The sequence below is a fragment of the Gambusia affinis genome, linkage group LG05 (genome assembly GCF_019740435.1).
Source record: "Gambusia affinis linkage group LG05, SWU_Gaff_1.0, whole genome shotgun sequence".
NCBI classification, from domain to species: domain Eukaryota; kingdom Metazoa; phylum Chordata; class Actinopteri; order Cyprinodontiformes; family Poeciliidae; genus Gambusia; species Gambusia affinis.
Window position 1 is genome coordinate 17,271,236 of NC_057872.1, and position 18,100 is coordinate 17,289,335.

Below are 18,100 nucleotides of genomic sequence, written 5' to 3' on the forward strand. Positions count from 1 at the left end.
CAAGTTTATCAAAAGAACCCAGAACAATATTTAAACTAAAGCATGACAATCCTCACAGTGAGGGTCAGTGCTTAAGATTAAGCAATAACAAAAAGACTGTGAATAAATACCATGGGAGAGTTTTATGACCAAACCACAGCTGAACACACACACCCATCTCGTCCCAACTTCACAATGCTAATGGACTGAATTTATATAGTCATACTGAGAATATTTTTAGTCATACTGATCACTCATATACAAACATTTATACATTTATACGCTAATACACTGACAGCTTGGGACTAGGTGCACATCAACATGTGACATGAGGAAGCTGGAATCAAAACAACAACCTTTTGATTGCAAGATGATGCCCCTCCAATGGAGCCACATAATCTCCAAGACTTTTAGGTAAATATTCAGTGGACTGATGAGACAAAATTGAAACATCATTGAAGACGTGTGTCTGGTTGCATATGGATTTAGCTTTTAAAAACAACAATTACACCTACAGTGAGGCATGATGGTGGTAATGTAATATTGTGAGGATGAATTGGACGACTAACCTGGACGACTCGCTGTAATGGATGGAATCAGAAATTCAGCTCTCTATCAGAAAACTCAGAAGAAGATAGTCTGGGCCTCTGTTTGTGACCTTAGATTTTGTACGAGAGCCAAACCAGTTATTAGATTTAGGGGTCAGTTATTATGAGACCTTCTCCCCAAAGACTAAAATACAAATTTGAAAACTGCTTTTTGTATTAACTGAAGTTATCACCATCAGAAGAAATCTGTAAAGGTAAAAAAAAAATAATGTAAAATGTCTCAAAAGTAAAACATGTTCATGTATCACTTCTTTGTTATTTTATTGCAGTAGTACAGTATGCATGTTCTCTGTAAAATGACCTGTTAGCTCAGGTCATTTTACTGGAACAAGTTGACAGTACAAAGTAGCAAACCAAGCATTCCTCTGGCAGCATGTAGCTGACTGACCGAGGTCACAGCACAAAGACTAAAACAATTAATGGCACTGGAAGGACAAACACAAACACAGAGTGGCACAAAATATAAAGCTGGATGTATTTAACAAAGACTAAAACAAAGATTTGCACTGGAATAAAATGAATTTGCCTTTCATTCATCTGCTTAGTTGCAGTTTTGAGTCTTTAATTAGTAAACCTTTTACCCTAATGAATCACCAGGCAGGAGTGTGGTTATTTTTAAAGCCACAGTGGGAGGTGTTTTTTTTTTTTAATGGTTGAGTTATCCTGTGGAATGAGAATCCTCCACATACACAATATCCTCAAAACCGCAGCACACCCAAACCTCAGGGCTGCTTGTTGAGATGTGTCCCACAAACAAAGGAGTCATGAGGCTGCATCCAGCCATTTTCAGACACATTGATCCAGAGATTAGACGCCAGACTGTTTTGGGAATCCAACTTTATGTGCATCCAAGTCCAGGACTGAAAATATAATGCTGGTTATGTCAACGTTATGTCTGCCTTTCTGGTTGACAGCAAAATCGTAGAGCGTAAAAGTTTGACTTGAAGGATTTTCCAAAAAAATCAGAAGATGTTACTCACACCATGTACAAATAAATACATGGGTTTTCCCAGTGCAAGGCTAGGTCTCTACCTTAGCAGAGAAGCTTAAATTTAAGTTTCTTGTTCAAAAGTGATTATAGGCAGGAGCAGCAGATGGATAGACGGATTGGTGTGGTAATGTAGATCGCTCTATCGGCTGAAAACAATAATCAGATCAGAATCAGTTGATCTGCCAATGTCCACCACACAGACAAGAAATTTGACTTCAAATTCGTTCCGACTTTTCTCTCAGTAAAGATATTTAAATATGTGCAAATATATATGTAGAGCGTTTTCACAAAAGTGAACAACCAGGATGAATTAGTGCAAATATACCTGGTATTGAACCGAGTGCTGTTAAAATCCTAGATATGGATCATGACTGAAAAAATGAGATCCGCTCCACAAGCAGCTCAAATGAGCTCGACCTGCAGGGCGGCTGGACTCAGCGGCCTTGGAGACGAGGTGAGGAGCTCAGAGTAGAGTCACCGCTCCTCTGAATAGAAAGACGTATCCTGTCACCTGCTTTAGCAAGGCAGCTCCCTGACAGGTTTGGTATATTTGCTTGGCTTTTCAAAAGCTTAAATCTTTTTCTCCTATGAAGTCATTCTTTCATTGAAATGTGTGTAAGTTTTCAGCTGTTACCTGAAGGTTTTGGGTTGTGCTTCTAACTTCATTCACCTTGACAAAACTTAATTTACATTTGAAGAAACTTAATCCAAGCGTATAATGCTGCCACCACCATATTGAACTGTGGGTTTGGTGTTCTTTCCATGATGTTCTTTTTATGATTTTGTGCCAAATACAACTATGGCCAAACACATTATCTGGAAAAAATTTTCCAGACTTGTTTTCTTTCGAAGAAAAGGCAGCTATTGTCCAAAAACATGAGGAATACAGTCATTTTAATTTATTGAATGTGGCTAAAATGAGTAATATGCATTCTTATTATGCCCATTTGTCAGATTAAACATGCTATTTGAAAACAGCAGCATTTACGCCTTTAATAAAAATGTTTTCTTTTTTTGCTTTTAAGATTCAAACCTTAAAAGCTGTGTTTTTATTAGATAGAGGTGGAAAATCCACGTATTTAACAAAAATAAAGGCTTTAAGACATCAGTCTGTGTGTCACTAATCTAAAAAAACATAATTCATAAAATGGGCCAATATAAATATGCTGTATATACAGGAATGACCTGAATAAAAAGGTGTTTTAATAAAATATCAGCTTAAGGGTGTGCACTCTTATGCATCAAGCGTCTTGTTATGTTTCACATTTTCCACTCCACTGCCGTTTGTTTGTGTTTAGTTCAGTTGTACAAGCGAGATGCTTAAAGTCAAAATTCTTGACATCACAAAATTCTGTCTTTTTAACGGTGGTGTGATGTGAGTGAATGTTTACATCACATGTTAACTAGAGATTAAATACAGACTAGAGTTACAAAACTTTGGATTGAAATGCCGATGTGGATACCTCACCTGGATTATGAAAGGTTTGAATCACTACTTCAGAAACTAGAGACTTATTTGACTTTAGATGTCAAATTGACGGTGTGGCGGTGGTTCTAAACTATATGAGTTTCCATGAGTCGAGCCACAGCAGTGATGAAATGTCAAAGAAAAAATAATTATGACAGAGGCTTTAAGTGATGTCATTTGTTCTTTGTCAGAAAGGTGAGTCTGGTGAAAAACAAAGTGTTTTCTCATCATTTTCACTCCCTTTTCATCACCAGGCCTGTGGCCACTTTTCAAATTATGACCTCTGTATTTTTTCAGTGAACTCAGAAAATTCCTGTTTCTTCTATTGTATAGCAGGATTAAAGCAAGCCTGACTGCGGCGGTTTGTTAATTTTTCCACCAAAACATTACTTCACCTTTTCTCTGTCTGTTTTCGTCACTACATGTTGTTCACAAGGATCGGTATTTATAGCACTGACGTGTTAGAATGATGACAGAGTTGATCTCCACTCCTCAGGTCTACGGGTTTCTCAAAGGGCAGGTGGCAACACGCCATTTTGTCCAGGCCTGAAAGACTTGTGTTTCTTTATGTGGAAGCCCTGGAGGCAGGTGGAAACACTTCACACTTAGATGACAAAGGTAGCCATTTGTAAGAGCAAACCCACAACAGTTTCAAAACTGGACACACGCCCAGTTCTTGGCCAATGAGCTTTCAGGTACAACAGTTGTGTCTCGAAAGCTGCAATATGGAAACCCAGTCCTGCCCATAGAAAGTATGTACCAGTTTAGTCTATAGTCTTACAAAACAGGTCGTGCACACAACATGTTGATGCTGTGCAGGTTTGGTCACTCCAAAGAGAGCTGGATCTGATTTCATAGAGAACACTGAAGGTGTGTGTGACTGTATGCCAAGAAATTATTATTGATCAAAACCTTTGAAGGTCAGCTCCTCCTAAGCAGGACCAAGGGTTTCTCTCATGTCGCTTTTGAACATCAGTCACACAATAAATCCGCCGGCTATGAAAGTACACTAACATTGTTCATTTTCAATGAGCAGATGCAGCGATAAACTCCACAAGCAGTCCAAAAGAGACTGTTCTGTGAACCAAGGTGCCAGACAGGATGTAAACCCTTTTGTCACCCGAGTAGAAGCTGGAGCTGAAGCTTCAGGGTGCCGACTTTCATCGCTTTTCAAGCAAATTCTTCACCTAATGAAAATGTTTTGCGTTTAACAATAAGATCGCAAACTTCAAAAAGATTTTTCAGATGTGACACTGAGTTATGTCAACATTTATTACAGAAAAGCAAATCTGGTTTCACAAAAACATCTTACAGTTTGAAAAAAAAAAAAAATTCCTCTGAAGGTGTTTTCACGCTAACGCTGCACATTTCGTTGTGCAGTGTTGAGCTCTGTTAACTTTGACCCACAGAGCTCCTGACAGCAACGTACGATCCATCTGTCATTTACTGTACCGACTTCTCTCTGTCACACAACCCCTCTAATATTTGGACTAAAGGTCTCTGAGCAAGTTGCCTCTTAGAATCGGTAGCTTGTTTACGTTGTTTGGTGTCAGACGCAGTGGCAGCTCAAGCATGGGTTTTAAATATTCAACGGCTTGAGATCAATTAGGATAGAATTTTGGGATCATTATCCTGGTGGAAGATGGAGTTTAACATTGATTTAGCAATAGTCCTAGAGCATGATGCTGCCACCACCATGTTAGACTGTTAATATTGTTTCACAGTCTCACCTTGACTGTATTAAAAAAAAAAAAACTCTTAACTTTAGGCAAAAATAACCACATTATGTTTTCTTTCTTGTCCATGGGAATAAAGCCTAAAATTTGCTGAAGGTGAGTTATGTGGTTGCAAAGGAACAATTAATCTAAAACTGGAGGGAAAGTACATTTGCGTTAGAGCCTAAATGTTTTGAACCAGTTTGGATTGTGGAAAATCCACAACAAATTCAAACTTGCAGCCAGTTCTTCTTGGAAATCACTGAAGTGTTTTGGGGTTACATGGTGGTGCAGTTGTCGGCACTGTTGCATGTTGAATGCAGCTTGCATTCACACTGAAATAAGAATTGAGGCAAGAAAACATAAGACCATAAAATCCTATAACTTTTATGATCATTGTGACCCCATCTGCACATGAATGGGCTGTACAGTTGCTGGGTCAAGAAATAAAGCCGTCAGTTAGTCTGAAACATTTCAGCTGAGTGGCAGAGGAAGATATTTCCGTCTGTGAAGAAAGAAAAAAGTAAATCCTGTTTTTAAGTCCATGTCTCTGGACCCTTATATGTGAACATGGTCTGGGAAATTACCTATTTAGAAACATATAACATTCCTTGTTTACACACTGTCAGCAAACACAACCTTTTGCATACTTGGTTAAAAATATTAGTTAATATGTCCTCACCAACATTTAGAACTCAAACAACAAAGAAAACTGAGGTTTTCAGGAAACTATTCACTGACATAGGTATGTAAAATCTGTCTTCCTGCCCTGCACGATGAACAATGAAAATTTTGCAACAATAGAAAAAAAAGCAACAACAATGTGACATTTGTTGCTTCTGCAGTGATGCCAGTCTAGTCTGGATTTTTGAGCTCTCTGTGAAGCTACTATTTAGTTACAATTCAAATATTTTTTTTCCCCCATTATCTTTTAGCTTCAGTAAACCCAGCCTCCAACTGGTTGCTCAGAGGTATTCCTCAACTTCTTTTGGATAAAAAAAAAAAAATTGCGCCTTGCCGTTAGTGTCCGTAAAATACCCTCAAAGCATTCAGTTGTGTTCCAGTCACGCAACATTCCTGGGAACGTCATAGTTTTCAGTTTTTTCCCTGCTTTACCGGCAGTTTTGCTTGTGATGCCTTCAAGCAGGAATATTCCTTTCTCGTCAAGCGTGTCATATCTTCAGGTTACTTCTTTATCTGCAGCTTTAGCTTGTATAACAGAGCAGGTTCTCCACGTCACTGCTGTTTACACTCTGCCAGTTTAAAACTGTTTGTTTTTCTCCACTGCAAGAGTCGTTTTACTGTCTCACCTCATCAGGAAAAGAAGATTGTATTGACAAAGATGTTGTTGTTCCCATGATGAAACCACAACAATTTAGCAGCTTTTAATGTCAAGACAGAAAAATAACTCAGAGAGATCACACATCACAGATATATGTTTATTATATAAGAAAGGATGCCTGCAGAGACTTTCCTCCTTGCTATATCATCTAGTCATCATTCCTTCTGTTTTTACTGCAGACTTCCTACACATCTGCCTCAATTGGAGTGTATTTTCTCCTGTTTTTCCTCTTTGGAGGACTGGCTGTGAGAAAAGGGCCTGTGCTGCAAATTATATTTATACCCTATGGAAGTCATTAATAATAAAAAGAAAATCTGTGTATACCCTTAACCATCTTTGAAATTTAAAGTACTTGTGACTACAGAAATGCATCAGTATTAAATGTATCCAGTCCAGTTTCAATCTCACTTCCCCGAACAGTCTGAGTTTTTATAACAATTGTTTCTTTATTTTGTTCAGTAAATGATGGGACTAACTTCCAGTAAGCGGTACCATTTTAGGAGAACTGCTGCTCTTCTGAATAAAACTCAAACTGTGTCAATTGGGTAAAAACTTATTACATTTAATTTTTTTTTTTTTTTTTACAATCTGCATCTGCCATGATCTGTTTCATTATCTGTGTCCTCTAAAAGGAGAGCAGATCTCTTTCCAGTGTTGTCATGCTTCACTTTAATCCCCTAAATTTTTAACGTTTCCTTTTTGTTCCGTTTTATCATATTATATGTTGCTGCAGTATTTTTTGGCTTTTGCACAAAGCAATGTGACAAACTGTTTCTCACTGAAGTCGTCCTGACAAGCCTTTTGTTGACACTCCGGCTATAATCTCTTCCGCAGAAGTCATCCGTCTTCCTGAGAAGTTTGCTGAAACACGAGGCTAAACTTTCCAAAGGTCACTGCTATTGTAGCTGGCAGACAGTTTGAAAAAAATTAGAAAAAAAAAAATGGTCTGAATGCTTGTGTGTGTGCTCTGAAATAAAAGAGAACGCGTTAATTTAACATAACGTATTTATTGTAGCTGAATTAACAGATAATAGAAAACTAAAATACTTATTTTGTGAAGTAGAGTAAGTGGAAAATGTTTACAGCTAATTACAGTACAAACCAGAATTGTTTTATTTCTTCTGCACAGAACAAATCATTCAGTACTATTTTCCACATGAACCGAAAATGCAAATATAAACATTATATTTTATTTATGTGAAGCCAATCACTTAAAGTATAAACAAAATATAAAAAAAAAACATAAAAAATTGATTTTTTTTTCATAATTGAAAGGCATTGTAATAAATTGACAGTAAATACAAGTTTCACTGACTTAATACAAAGAAATGCATAGTAATTAGGCCATCTTTATAAATACCTGGCAGAAGAATGTTTTGGCCTTTATTTTCTATCGCAAGAGGAAAAAAATACTTTAATTAGATTTCAATCCAGTGAAAGTCGTTTCCAACAGCGTTTCAACCTGCTGCACTTTGAGCTGCAAACCGTCTGGAGGACAGAAAGCAAAGACGCACCTGGTGGGTTCAACCTAAACGACTGCAGGGCGATTCTTAAACATTTACACAATTATACAACAGTACAATAGAACACCAGGCCGTATTTTTGTTTCTCCACAAGATTCTGGTAGGGATTAGGTTATCAATATTTTGTGCAGATTAAAATAGAAATGTGGAGTAAACTCTTATTCCTAACTATTCTAAAATAATGGGCATTTTTCATTGCAAAGCATTTATACAAACAATATGTTACTTGTCTCAGTGAACAAAATGCAGCAGCTCATTCAAATGTGATTTTATAAATTTATTATATTTGATTAGGTTAATAGGAAAGAAGTGCACATAAACTCCTCTGCTGTGGCCTCGTGCGTCACAATCACAAGTATTACTAACGAATCCCTACAAAGTAACCCGATGATTATAGCTGTTTGAGTCGAAAGTCATTCAACTCTTCGACTGGTATCACCTCGTTTGTTTATGATGCCGAGTTAACTACAATGAAGAAAAGCTGAGAAAACAAAAAAAAGACAAGGTGCAGTTTACAGGTATCAGCAAACTCAGGTTTAAAAAAAAGAATTGCGACTTTAAAACGGCAACAATTCCCGAACATGCCGTTCCTGTGGTGTAACAATGAACATATGTTTGGCTTTGTCAAAATATTTCTAAAGAGGAAGTGGAAACTGATGGACAGTCCACAGGCACTGCTGTCATGGAGACGGTTTTAAAACTCCTTTACAAGTCACAAGTGCCACGTCTGTAAAGCAGCTGACTGACTGGCCAGATCATACAGGTGTGTTATACCCAGTCTTTCTCCATAAAGAGCAGAACAGCAAAAAAAAAAAAAAAAGATAATTCCAAAGACTCAAATTTCTGTTTTTGTTTTTTTGTGCCAAAGCTTTATGACATTCTGGACATTTGAGAACAAATCATGAAACAAAAAAACTTCATAGTGCGTTCCAGGCCCACTTCACTGGCATCTTAACTACAATAAATCCACTTGTAAAAAAGGACTGAAGTACGCTACACTAAATGCAGATTATCTAAATGCGATGGAAGTGAGCTTTGGCCCCTTTATTCTGCTTGTATATATAAAAAAAGAAGTAGTTTATCGCTTTGTTTTAAGACCCACTTTAAAAAGCAAAAGTCCAGCTCAATCTGATCCTAAAAAGTTGCTCTATATGGATCCTGAAGGTATTCAATCAGCAAATTAAACACTGAAAGACAAACTGTAAACCCAAAATGTGACGTGAAAAATCAAATTTGAATCAATGAAAAATCTACTAACTCATTAGGTGTTTAGAAAATAGAAAAAAAGATACAAGTCTGGAAAACTAAGCATTTTTTATACTCAAAAAACACATGAAAACTATTCATTTAATGGGTCTTTATTCCAAACTCTTTGTTCAAGTTTTTCCATCAAACTCAAAATAATAAACTAATAATCAACATTAGTAAGACACATTTGGTCCTTTTCTGCTTTATTATTATATTGTTCTGTTCAAATAATCAAATAATCTGTTGTGGTTTTTCTTTAGATGATCACAGCACAGGAATCTCACGACTTCATCGTGGATAACGATCTCTGCAGCTGCAGACAGCTTTTGCAGGCTGTTGTGAAGCTTCTGGTGAACAATCTCTACAAATCTGCCTCTTTTTCAAATATAAACTATAAAAGCTTATGGTTGTTTGATCCACTGCTGCTGTAGTAACGTCTATATAATTTAGCCAGGTTTGACCTGATGACATCTGCACTGGAAACTGTTACAGAAAAACTTTTTAGTGGTGGTAAGGAAAGGGAAAAAAAAAAAAAATAAATAAAAAATAGCTGAGCTTCTCGAAGTGAAGCAGCTCTGAAATGATCCAACACATTGAATTTGTTCCAAAAGGTGCAGTAAAGTCTGCTTCAGCAGTACTTTGTGTCGGGTCGTGTATTGTGTGCATGAGATGGAGAGGGAAATTCCTTTAAATGGTGGAGATGTTTTGTTTCCTTACATTCATGCTGGTGTGAAAAAATTAGTCCCCATGTTCAGCTCTACAATGAGTCGTTAAGGTCCTCGCCGCCCGCCCTCATTGTCTCCTGTGTTTACCGTTACCCTCTAGCTTTTCCCCCAGTCTACACAAGCCTCCCCTTCATTTATAGTTCCCAGCAGAACCTCTTGTTCTGTTCCAACCCAGAAGTTGTTCCTTAGCAGGAGCTGGTCTGGAGGTTGCTCTCGGTGAGGAACGAGGTGATGGTGGACGGGTCGTACAGGCTGTCGTCGTCGTCGTCGTCATCTGAGCTGAGGGCGGACGAATCCAGAGCCGGCCTCATCGATGCTTGAGTTTTCCTCCTGTCAGACAGACAGCAATGGCTGATTTTTAAATGTTCAGCCTGAAACATTATGAAGTGTTGTTTTACTTGGTCTGCAGACAGTCAACAGCATTCTGGAGAGCAGAGCTCCCTCCACTGGCTGGTTGAAGTAACAACATGTCACTCAGTTTTGTTTTTTTTGCCAGCATGTTTGTGAAGTAATCTTGCCTGTAGTAAATGAGTAATGTACAACTTTAGCCTAATACAGAAAATATGGCATTCCAGGGAGGTTGTATAAGCCTCAGATTACACGTCACAGCTGAGCAATCTGCTTTCACTAATCATGGAGTCATCTTTACGAGAGGTTTTATTTGTCCCGTGGCGTAAAGAGAAGGAGGAGACACTGTTCTTTTGTTAGTGACTCAGAAAAACAGTTACGATGATCTCAGCTGTACAAAGTGTGTAACGAATCCAAAAAGAAAAACCTACTTGAGCTCCGTTTCCAGAGCGGTGACTCTGGCCTGCAGAGCGTCCTTCAGCTCCGTTTGCTCCTCCATGTCTCTCTGGGCTTTCCTCCTCAGAGTCTCGATCCTCTCCAGCTCCGTCTCTCCCTCGTCCACCTGCCGCTTCAGGGCCTTCACCCTCAGGGTAAGCTGCAACACGCATTAAGTCTTAAATCTGATGCAGCGTGTTCCAGTGTGTCAAACACCGATTTCATCACCGTAATTATACCTGATCTCTCTGTTCGCTGTGCGTTTGTCTCTCCTCGTCCAGCGTCATGTTGAGCTCTTTCAGCTTCCTCTCCAGGCGACGTTGTGACGACAACATGGTGTTCTTCTCTCTTTATGGTAGGAAAAAACCCCCCGAAAAACTGTAAATAGAAGCTAACCACCTTCTCACACTTGCCATTCTCTTGGATTAGTGTCTGTCGCTAAAATAAATAAATAAATCTTACTTTTTTTAAACAAGAATAAGGCCCATTTTTCTCGGCATGTTGTGCTTACCTCTCCTCAGCTCGCAGGCGGTCCTCCAGCTCCTGGATCTTGTTTTCCAGCTGAGAAACTCCGGCTGATGAGCGAGAGTGACCCTCCATGTCAGCCACACGGCTCCTCAGCTCCTTCAGCTGCCGACACACAAAAATCACATGCATTTATTTCCTACTTTTTTTTTCTTGCTTATTTGAATGGGGACAAGTGTTACATATAAACAAATACTAAACATTATAATTTTTATAACCTTATATGCTTGTCCTGGTGGACTTGAACAATTACTGACTTTGTTGCCAAGTCCAAACTAGGCAAGTGTTGCGTTTCTTCTTGCTACTCTTCCATGAAAACCAGATTTTTGAAAGGATCTCTGCAGCTCCTCCAGAGTCATGTGTTGGCCTCCTATCTGATTAATGCCTAGTTTGTCATATTAGGAGAACAACAGTATCTTTGCAAGTTTGCGGTGGTACTATACTCTAATTTTGAATCAAGGATTGAACAGAGTTCTGTTGACGTTCAAAGCTTATACCCGATTAAAATCACACACAGATGAATTGAATTTAGTAATTCCTTTGGTGACAAACATTTTATTTAGGCGACTCAGATTAAAGGTGGCTGAACACGAATGCACATCCACCATTTCAGGCTTTTAATGCTTAAACCATGCATCATTTTTCTTCTATTTGTATGTCTCATAACATACACTTAAGTTTGTTATTGTGAAAATGTTCAAGGAGCATGACTAGTATCTCAGTGTACTGTATTACTCTTCACTGCTAAAGCAGGTGGACATACGTGTCTCTCCATGGCGTTCTTGTCCAGCTCCAGGTCTTGTTTGGAGGATCTCTCCTGCATGAGCTCAGAGCGGAGCTGGTCGATCTGGTCTCTGCTCCTGGACACTCGGTCCGTCAGCATCTCCACTGAGCTTTTCTCCTCCTCCAGCTCCAACTCCACACGCTTCAGCTTGTCCTGGTGGACAGATGAAGACATCCACAAGCTCTCTACAAAACGTTGTCGCCCAACAGTGCGTGTGTCCAGTTTCTGCATTATTGTTCTAGAGCAGACACTAAAAGTGCGCATCATACCTCGAGGATGCGAATCTCGCGCGCTTTCTCATTAAGGCTGTTTTTGCTGGCCTCTGCCTCTCCCTCTAGGTGGCGCAGTCTGTTGGTGAGGAGCTCCTTGTCCAGCTGATGGTTGTCCCTCTCTTCGCATGCAAGTTGAAGCTCCTTCTTCTGTCGCAACATCTAGTTTAACAGATAAAATACTCATGTGTTACACTGTGTTTTCTTATGAATTAGTTACTGCATAAATTCACTTGTTTTAAAAATGCAGTTTAAAAAGTGCTACTCAGATTCACAGCAAGAGCCACACTGCATTTCTCCTTCCACTCAACTATCCAGTAAAATGCATACCATTGATGCACTTGACCCCTGGAACAACACCACTCTGTGCAATGAATCTTTATGATGCGTTATATTTTTTTGACAAAATTACTGAAATAACTAAATTTCTCAATGGTTACTGTACGTAAGCCATTCATCCCCAAAGAAAACTTGATCATTAAAACATTTATAAATGAAAATAATTTGAACAGCTTCATACTTCTTCCTCCTGTCGCCTTAAGCTTTGTTGGTTTCGTTCCAGCTCGGATTTCGTATCGTTTCCATGACGCTGTGCGTCCTGCACCTCCTTTCGTGTTCGCTCTCTCTGCTCCTCCAGCTGAACCTTCAGAGCCTGGATCTCTTCTTTTGAGGTCACATTCAGAGACTCGTACTGAGAGAGAGAGAGAGAGAGAGAGATAGCGAAGTGTGAGAAATACATAGAAATGGACTGAACTTATTGAACCATTTCCTTCTAAGAAGCGAGGATGAACTGTGAAATCAGCTTCTCTTACTTCTTTGCTGAGTTTCTCCATGGCTTTCTCCTGCTGCCGTTTGCTGTCCTCCAGCTGGGTGATTGTCTGCTTGAGCGTCTCTCTGTCCCTCTCCGTGTCCTCCAGACGCAGGCCGAGTTCACGGTGTTCTTGGCTCAGTCTGGAAGCTTTTCTCTTCCCCTCATCCAGCTCAGATCGGAGGCTTCTGACCTCGGAGTGCAGGGCGAGCTCCGCCTCCGAGCTCTCGGTGGCGTTGCTCTGCAGCTGAGCCTGAGGAAATCGCAAAGCAGATCAGTTATTCTTTTATGTCTGATGGTTTTAGAGCGTCTCTGAGTAGGGTAATGTTTCAGCTTCACCTCTAAACGGGAGAGTTTCTCTTTGAGGCGGGCGTTAGCCGCATCCTGGTCCTTCTGAGCATCTTGGAGGGAGTTAACGTCCATCTGAGCTTTACTTAGACCTGTTCTAGCAGTTTCCAGTTCTTCCTCGGTTGCAGAGAGTTTTGCTTTAAACTGGCTGGCTTCTCTTTGAGCCCCACTGAGCTTCTGCTCCAGCTCCGAAATGGTTGCTGGGCTTGGGAGCTATTTGGAGGAAGGGGGGAAAAAAAGAAAGAAAATGAGATGTTATTCAAGGTCAAACCTTAATATCTTAGTATAATTTTACGATGAGAGTGAACTGACATGTTTATTTTTCTCTTGTGCCTTTACACAGTCATCTTTGGCCCTCTGTAACTGGTCCTTCAGCCTGTCGATCTCATACTTTAGCTCTGCCTCCTGGTTCTGGTGAGACTTTTTCAGGGAAATGGTTTCCATGACCTTCTTGTCATACTCAGTCCTCTGCTTCTCCAGCTCTAACCTGGCCTTGTGTAGATCAGCACTGCACCGCTGGAGCTCCTGGAAACATTTAGTTTATACAGTCTGATGATTACACTTCCTGTACAGGTAGGTCAGTAGTTTACATATACCAAACATTGGCAGGAGTGTCAGATTAATTTAGCATTTTTAATGAAACATTCAAACTGTTCTTTCTTTTTTTAGGGTGGAATGAGAATACAACAAACAGCGATGATTGTTTAAGAAGAAAGAATGAAGAACTTTGAATTTAAGGTGGAATTAGAGTTCTCTTGTTTTGTTTAGGCCCATTTAAAAATTAAAACGCAAAAATTCACTATGAATTTCAAGAGGCATTTCTAAACTTCGGATGTTTTAAATATGGAATCTGTAAAAACAGGGACTGTAGTGATGAAAGGAAAAAAGGACATAAGTAAAGTCAAGTACAAGGGAAAGTGAGACACAAGAACGGGAGGTAAGACACTTTTATAGAAAGATCTAAAGGAGGGAAAAACAGAAGAATGAAGCGACAGAAGAAAGACCTGAGAAAAGAACGACTAGGCAAGGAAGGAAGTGATGGAGGAAGGATGAAAACACAGATGGAAGACAGTCAAGAAAGAAGCTAACCAAATAAGGAGACAAAAAAGGGAGAAAAGAAGGGAAGGAAGAACATATATACTCAAATCAAACAACATAGTTTTCAAGTTTTCCAGACTTTATAAGGTCCCTGTTCTAAAATTAGGCTTTGTCTGGACCCCGTCTTCTAAAATTGAAAATTTTAAACTGAAAAAGTTCTTTAAGAGCTCACAGGAACCCTGGAGTAATGCCAGTGAATTTATTTCACCTGGTTGAGAGCCTCTGACTGGCTGGAATCTGCTGCCTGCTGCTTCACGGCGCTCATTCTCTCCTTAAGCTCCTTCAGCTCATCCTCAGATTCCTCTTTCTCCAGACGGATCTGCAGAAGCCTGAAAAACGTTCAAAAGCAACCAATCACAAAACATTGCACCATGTACTGCTATTTTAAGAACCATTTAATCACCTCATCAGAAGCTGCTGGATTGGATGGGCGAAAATCATGAATTCGATTTGGTTTAGTTAATGAGCAAATAAATGCTGCAGCTTGAGTTATCGCATCACAGAGATATACTCATAGGAACACATTATGTTTTCACTAAACACAGACAGATTAATGTTCCAAATAACTTGAACACAGAATTGACCAAATAATTTGAACCATGAATAATTTGTACTAGACCCCCTTATAATTAAGTGATCCTGGACTCATGGAGCTCAGTCTTTAATATAATAATGCATTAACATCAGATGCCAAAAACATAAATATAAGTGTACGTCACGTCAATCACTTTTTCAGGCTCAAATTATTTGATTAACGTATATTCTAAAAGAATACTTAGACCATGGTCAGGCAGCTGTTATCTCCATCCTTCATTAACTTTAAAATCTAATAAAGTTGTTGTTAAATGGCTACTGGCTCTAGACTATCCTTAGATGTTCTAGCTAAAAATTACATTTGCTGAGAGGTTAAAAAACAGACACAGTACTCATCTTGAAAGATTTTACCAAACTGAATTTTGTCAAGAAATAATAAATAGGAAGTGAATGATTGCTTGAAAGTGCTGGAAATAAGCATAGTTTTTGAAATTCTCTGCAAATATAAGTAATAGAAGTGTATTCACATTTATACAGTTTGAAAAACTCTTAAAATGACAAAAAGAAATTAATAAAACGATTTATTTTGTAGGATGTGAACATCTCCAAAAAGAACAGAAAGTAATCTGAGGTTGTTGAAGGTCAAACTTTTTAAAACTAAAAGAAAAAAAAACCCAAATATGACCATTGAAGGACTTTTTTTGTTTCGTAGTATTTTCATAGTAGAAAAACTACAATTACAAGCTGTATTATTTGAAATTTTAATGACAGCAGTATTGTGCACTCTAGAGCCTTTTAAAAGTATTAATACCCCATGAACGTTTTGACAACTTGTCATATAGGTTTCAGTGCACTGAATTACAATTTTATATGGCAGATCAACACAAAGTAGCACATAACCATGAAGGAGAAGCAGAAAGATAGATGGTTTTCACATAAGGCCGAACATTTTAGTGAGTGTAGGAAGACCAATAACGCACAACAAAGTAAAGACAGCATCTTCACAGTGACACATGCAGGAGGCGGCATCATGCTACAGGGTTGCTTTTCTTTGACAGGGATATGGAACCTAATCAGAGTTGATGAATGGAGGTAAATATGGACTAATAATGACAAAAAACAAACAAAAAAACTGTTAAAAGGCTTGAGAATATTTGAGCCTGGGGTGAAGGTTCACATTCCAGCAGGACAGCAACACTGAAACAGCCAAAGCTACAATAGAGTGGTATAAATCAAATGACATTTATGTGTCAGAATGGCCCAGTCAAAGCTTAGACCTAAACTGAATTCCAATTCTGTGGTAAAACTAGAGAACACCCAGCATCCAATCTGGCTGAGCTTGAACTACATCGGATTGAGAAAAATCCCAAAATACCTCCAACTGAAACCGTTCGGGTTTATGAATGGAAGAAACTCTGGATCCTTATGTGTCTCAGTTTGTTAAAGTCTGTCACATAAAAATATGATAGTTTGTGGCTGTACAGTTAAAGGAGTTCTAATACTTGTTTAAGTTACTGTAACTGGTTTAGTAAAGTAACCAATTTGACAAACATGTTTGTCTTTGAGAGGCAGTGACAGACTTCTAGCCAAGTAGACTGAGCTGAAACCGTGACCCTCCTACAGCCTCTCCACCTCAACATCTTACCACAAAATGGCATGATAAAGTTTTACTTTCACATCGCTGGTTTCTATCTGAATACCTTCAGCTGATTAAGAACTCCAGAGACAATTTAAAATCCCAGAACTCTTCACTACAAAATCTAACTTTTTTAATAAAATGAACACATATTTATATAAAGCAGGTACGAATGAGTGGAAGAGATTTACAGACAGTTTCTGATTCTTGACTGTCTGTGTGAACTTTGTTCCTGTTGCTCTCTATTAGTCATTAACCTGAAAGCACACACCCAGACATGACGCTCCCTTCGAGAGGAGCAACACAAAAACTTTAGGAAGTTTCCGTGGCTCATGTCAGAGTGAATTCCTTTTCTAACGCTGAACAGCCAGAAGGCAGACAGGTGCCGTATTTGACTGGTTCAACTCAACACACTGACAATGCCTGGCAATGCTTTTCAGTTCTACTCACTAAAAGTAGTGAATTAAGAATTCCAAGTATTGTCTCATAATAGTGCCTTGTGTTATGTAACAATACAAGATCCAACATTACAAAGCTACGGTTAATAATTGTGACTACGAAACCAAAACACTCCCTCCTAATCTAGCTGCCATGCTCCTTCCATCCCACTTCATATCTCAGGGGCTGAGACAGAAAGCGGGCAGGGAAAAAGAGAGGGAGGGTGAGTTGAAAGACAAAAAACAGCCAACTTTTTCTTCTCTTATCAGCGCTTCGTGCAATAAAATCCAGCCAAGCTGATACAGTGAGTGAGCAATCCTCCCTCCCATTCACACAGAGGGACTGACTGTAAAAGCAAGCATCAAAAACGCAACCCTGCTTCGCACTGAAACATCAATTCAACCTCTAAATAAAGGATATCTTGTTCAGGAGACCCTTTGGGGGTTTTCTTTAAAAAAAAAAAACAAAAACCTTTTTTTTTTTCTTACAAAGAATGCTTTAGTCCACTTCAAGAAAATGTAAAAGCTAGCCAATAGGGAGAGCCCTTGCTTTTTGCACAATACCAATGAATAAAAGAGGAAGAACATGAAGATAGCACTTGTGCTGTCATTAAAGATGACACAAACAGGTTTCAAGCATATTAGAGATGCATGGGAATTATTTGTAGGTGGATACAATTGTCAGGATGGTGCAGTTTGTGCAGTTTTCCCAGCGTCCAAACCGGAGGAAGCGTTGCGTCAAAAGAAATATGTGAAGTCATGCATGAAGTCTGGGACCCAATGAGACTTGCACAGAACCCAGGCATACCCATTTGACATCGTTTCACACACATATTATGTAAAACGTAAAGAATAGCATATGTTGACGGAAGTAGCATTGACTTACAGGAATGTGGAAAATGGCAAATGGCCTTTATCTTTGTAGCGCTTTATGAAGTCCATAGAACTCCAAAGCGCTTCATATGACATTCAATCAGTCACATGCTGATGCTGACAAGCTATCAGCAAGTGAGGAATGTGGAGTTGGAGCTGAAGTTGTTTTTGCTGTCTAAATATTTGATCCATTGTGCCTTTTCCATGAGTTTCACTGTTTATGTGTCAGAGGAAAAATGAAATCCAGTTCATGGGGATGGGGATGATGCCAGGGCAACTCATCCCATTGTCCGTCTGATGTGGGGCGGAAAACAAGGACAGCGATTTTGAGAATGCAAAGAACTGCCCCCCTTCAGATTCTTCCCTCTCTGGTCTAATTTCAAAATGCTGCCGTCAATAACTTCCC

The 18,100-nt window shown here is 39.1% G+C and overlaps 1 protein-coding gene across 1 annotated transcript; it reads right to left on the reverse strand.

The window, feature by feature from the left end:
• Positions 1–7,090: 7,090 nt before the first annotated feature.
• LOC122831252 (cingulin) lies at positions 7,091–14,562 on the reverse strand. Its single transcript, XM_044117321.1, has 11 exons — positions 14,423–14,562; positions 13,429–13,641; positions 13,108–13,329; positions 12,773–13,021; positions 12,481–12,651; positions 11,961–12,122; positions 11,671–11,844; positions 10,894–11,012; positions 10,622–10,730; positions 10,379–10,542; positions 7,091–9,929 (listed from the first exon to the last, which is right to left on the reverse strand). The coding sequence occupies exons 1-11, from the start codon at positions 14,477–14,479 to the stop codon at positions 9,785–9,787; spliced, it is 1,785 nt and encodes a 594-aa protein (XP_043973256.1). The 5' UTR covers positions 14,480–14,562; the 3' UTR covers positions 7,091–9,784.
• Positions 14,563–18,100: the final 3,538 nt, after the last annotated feature.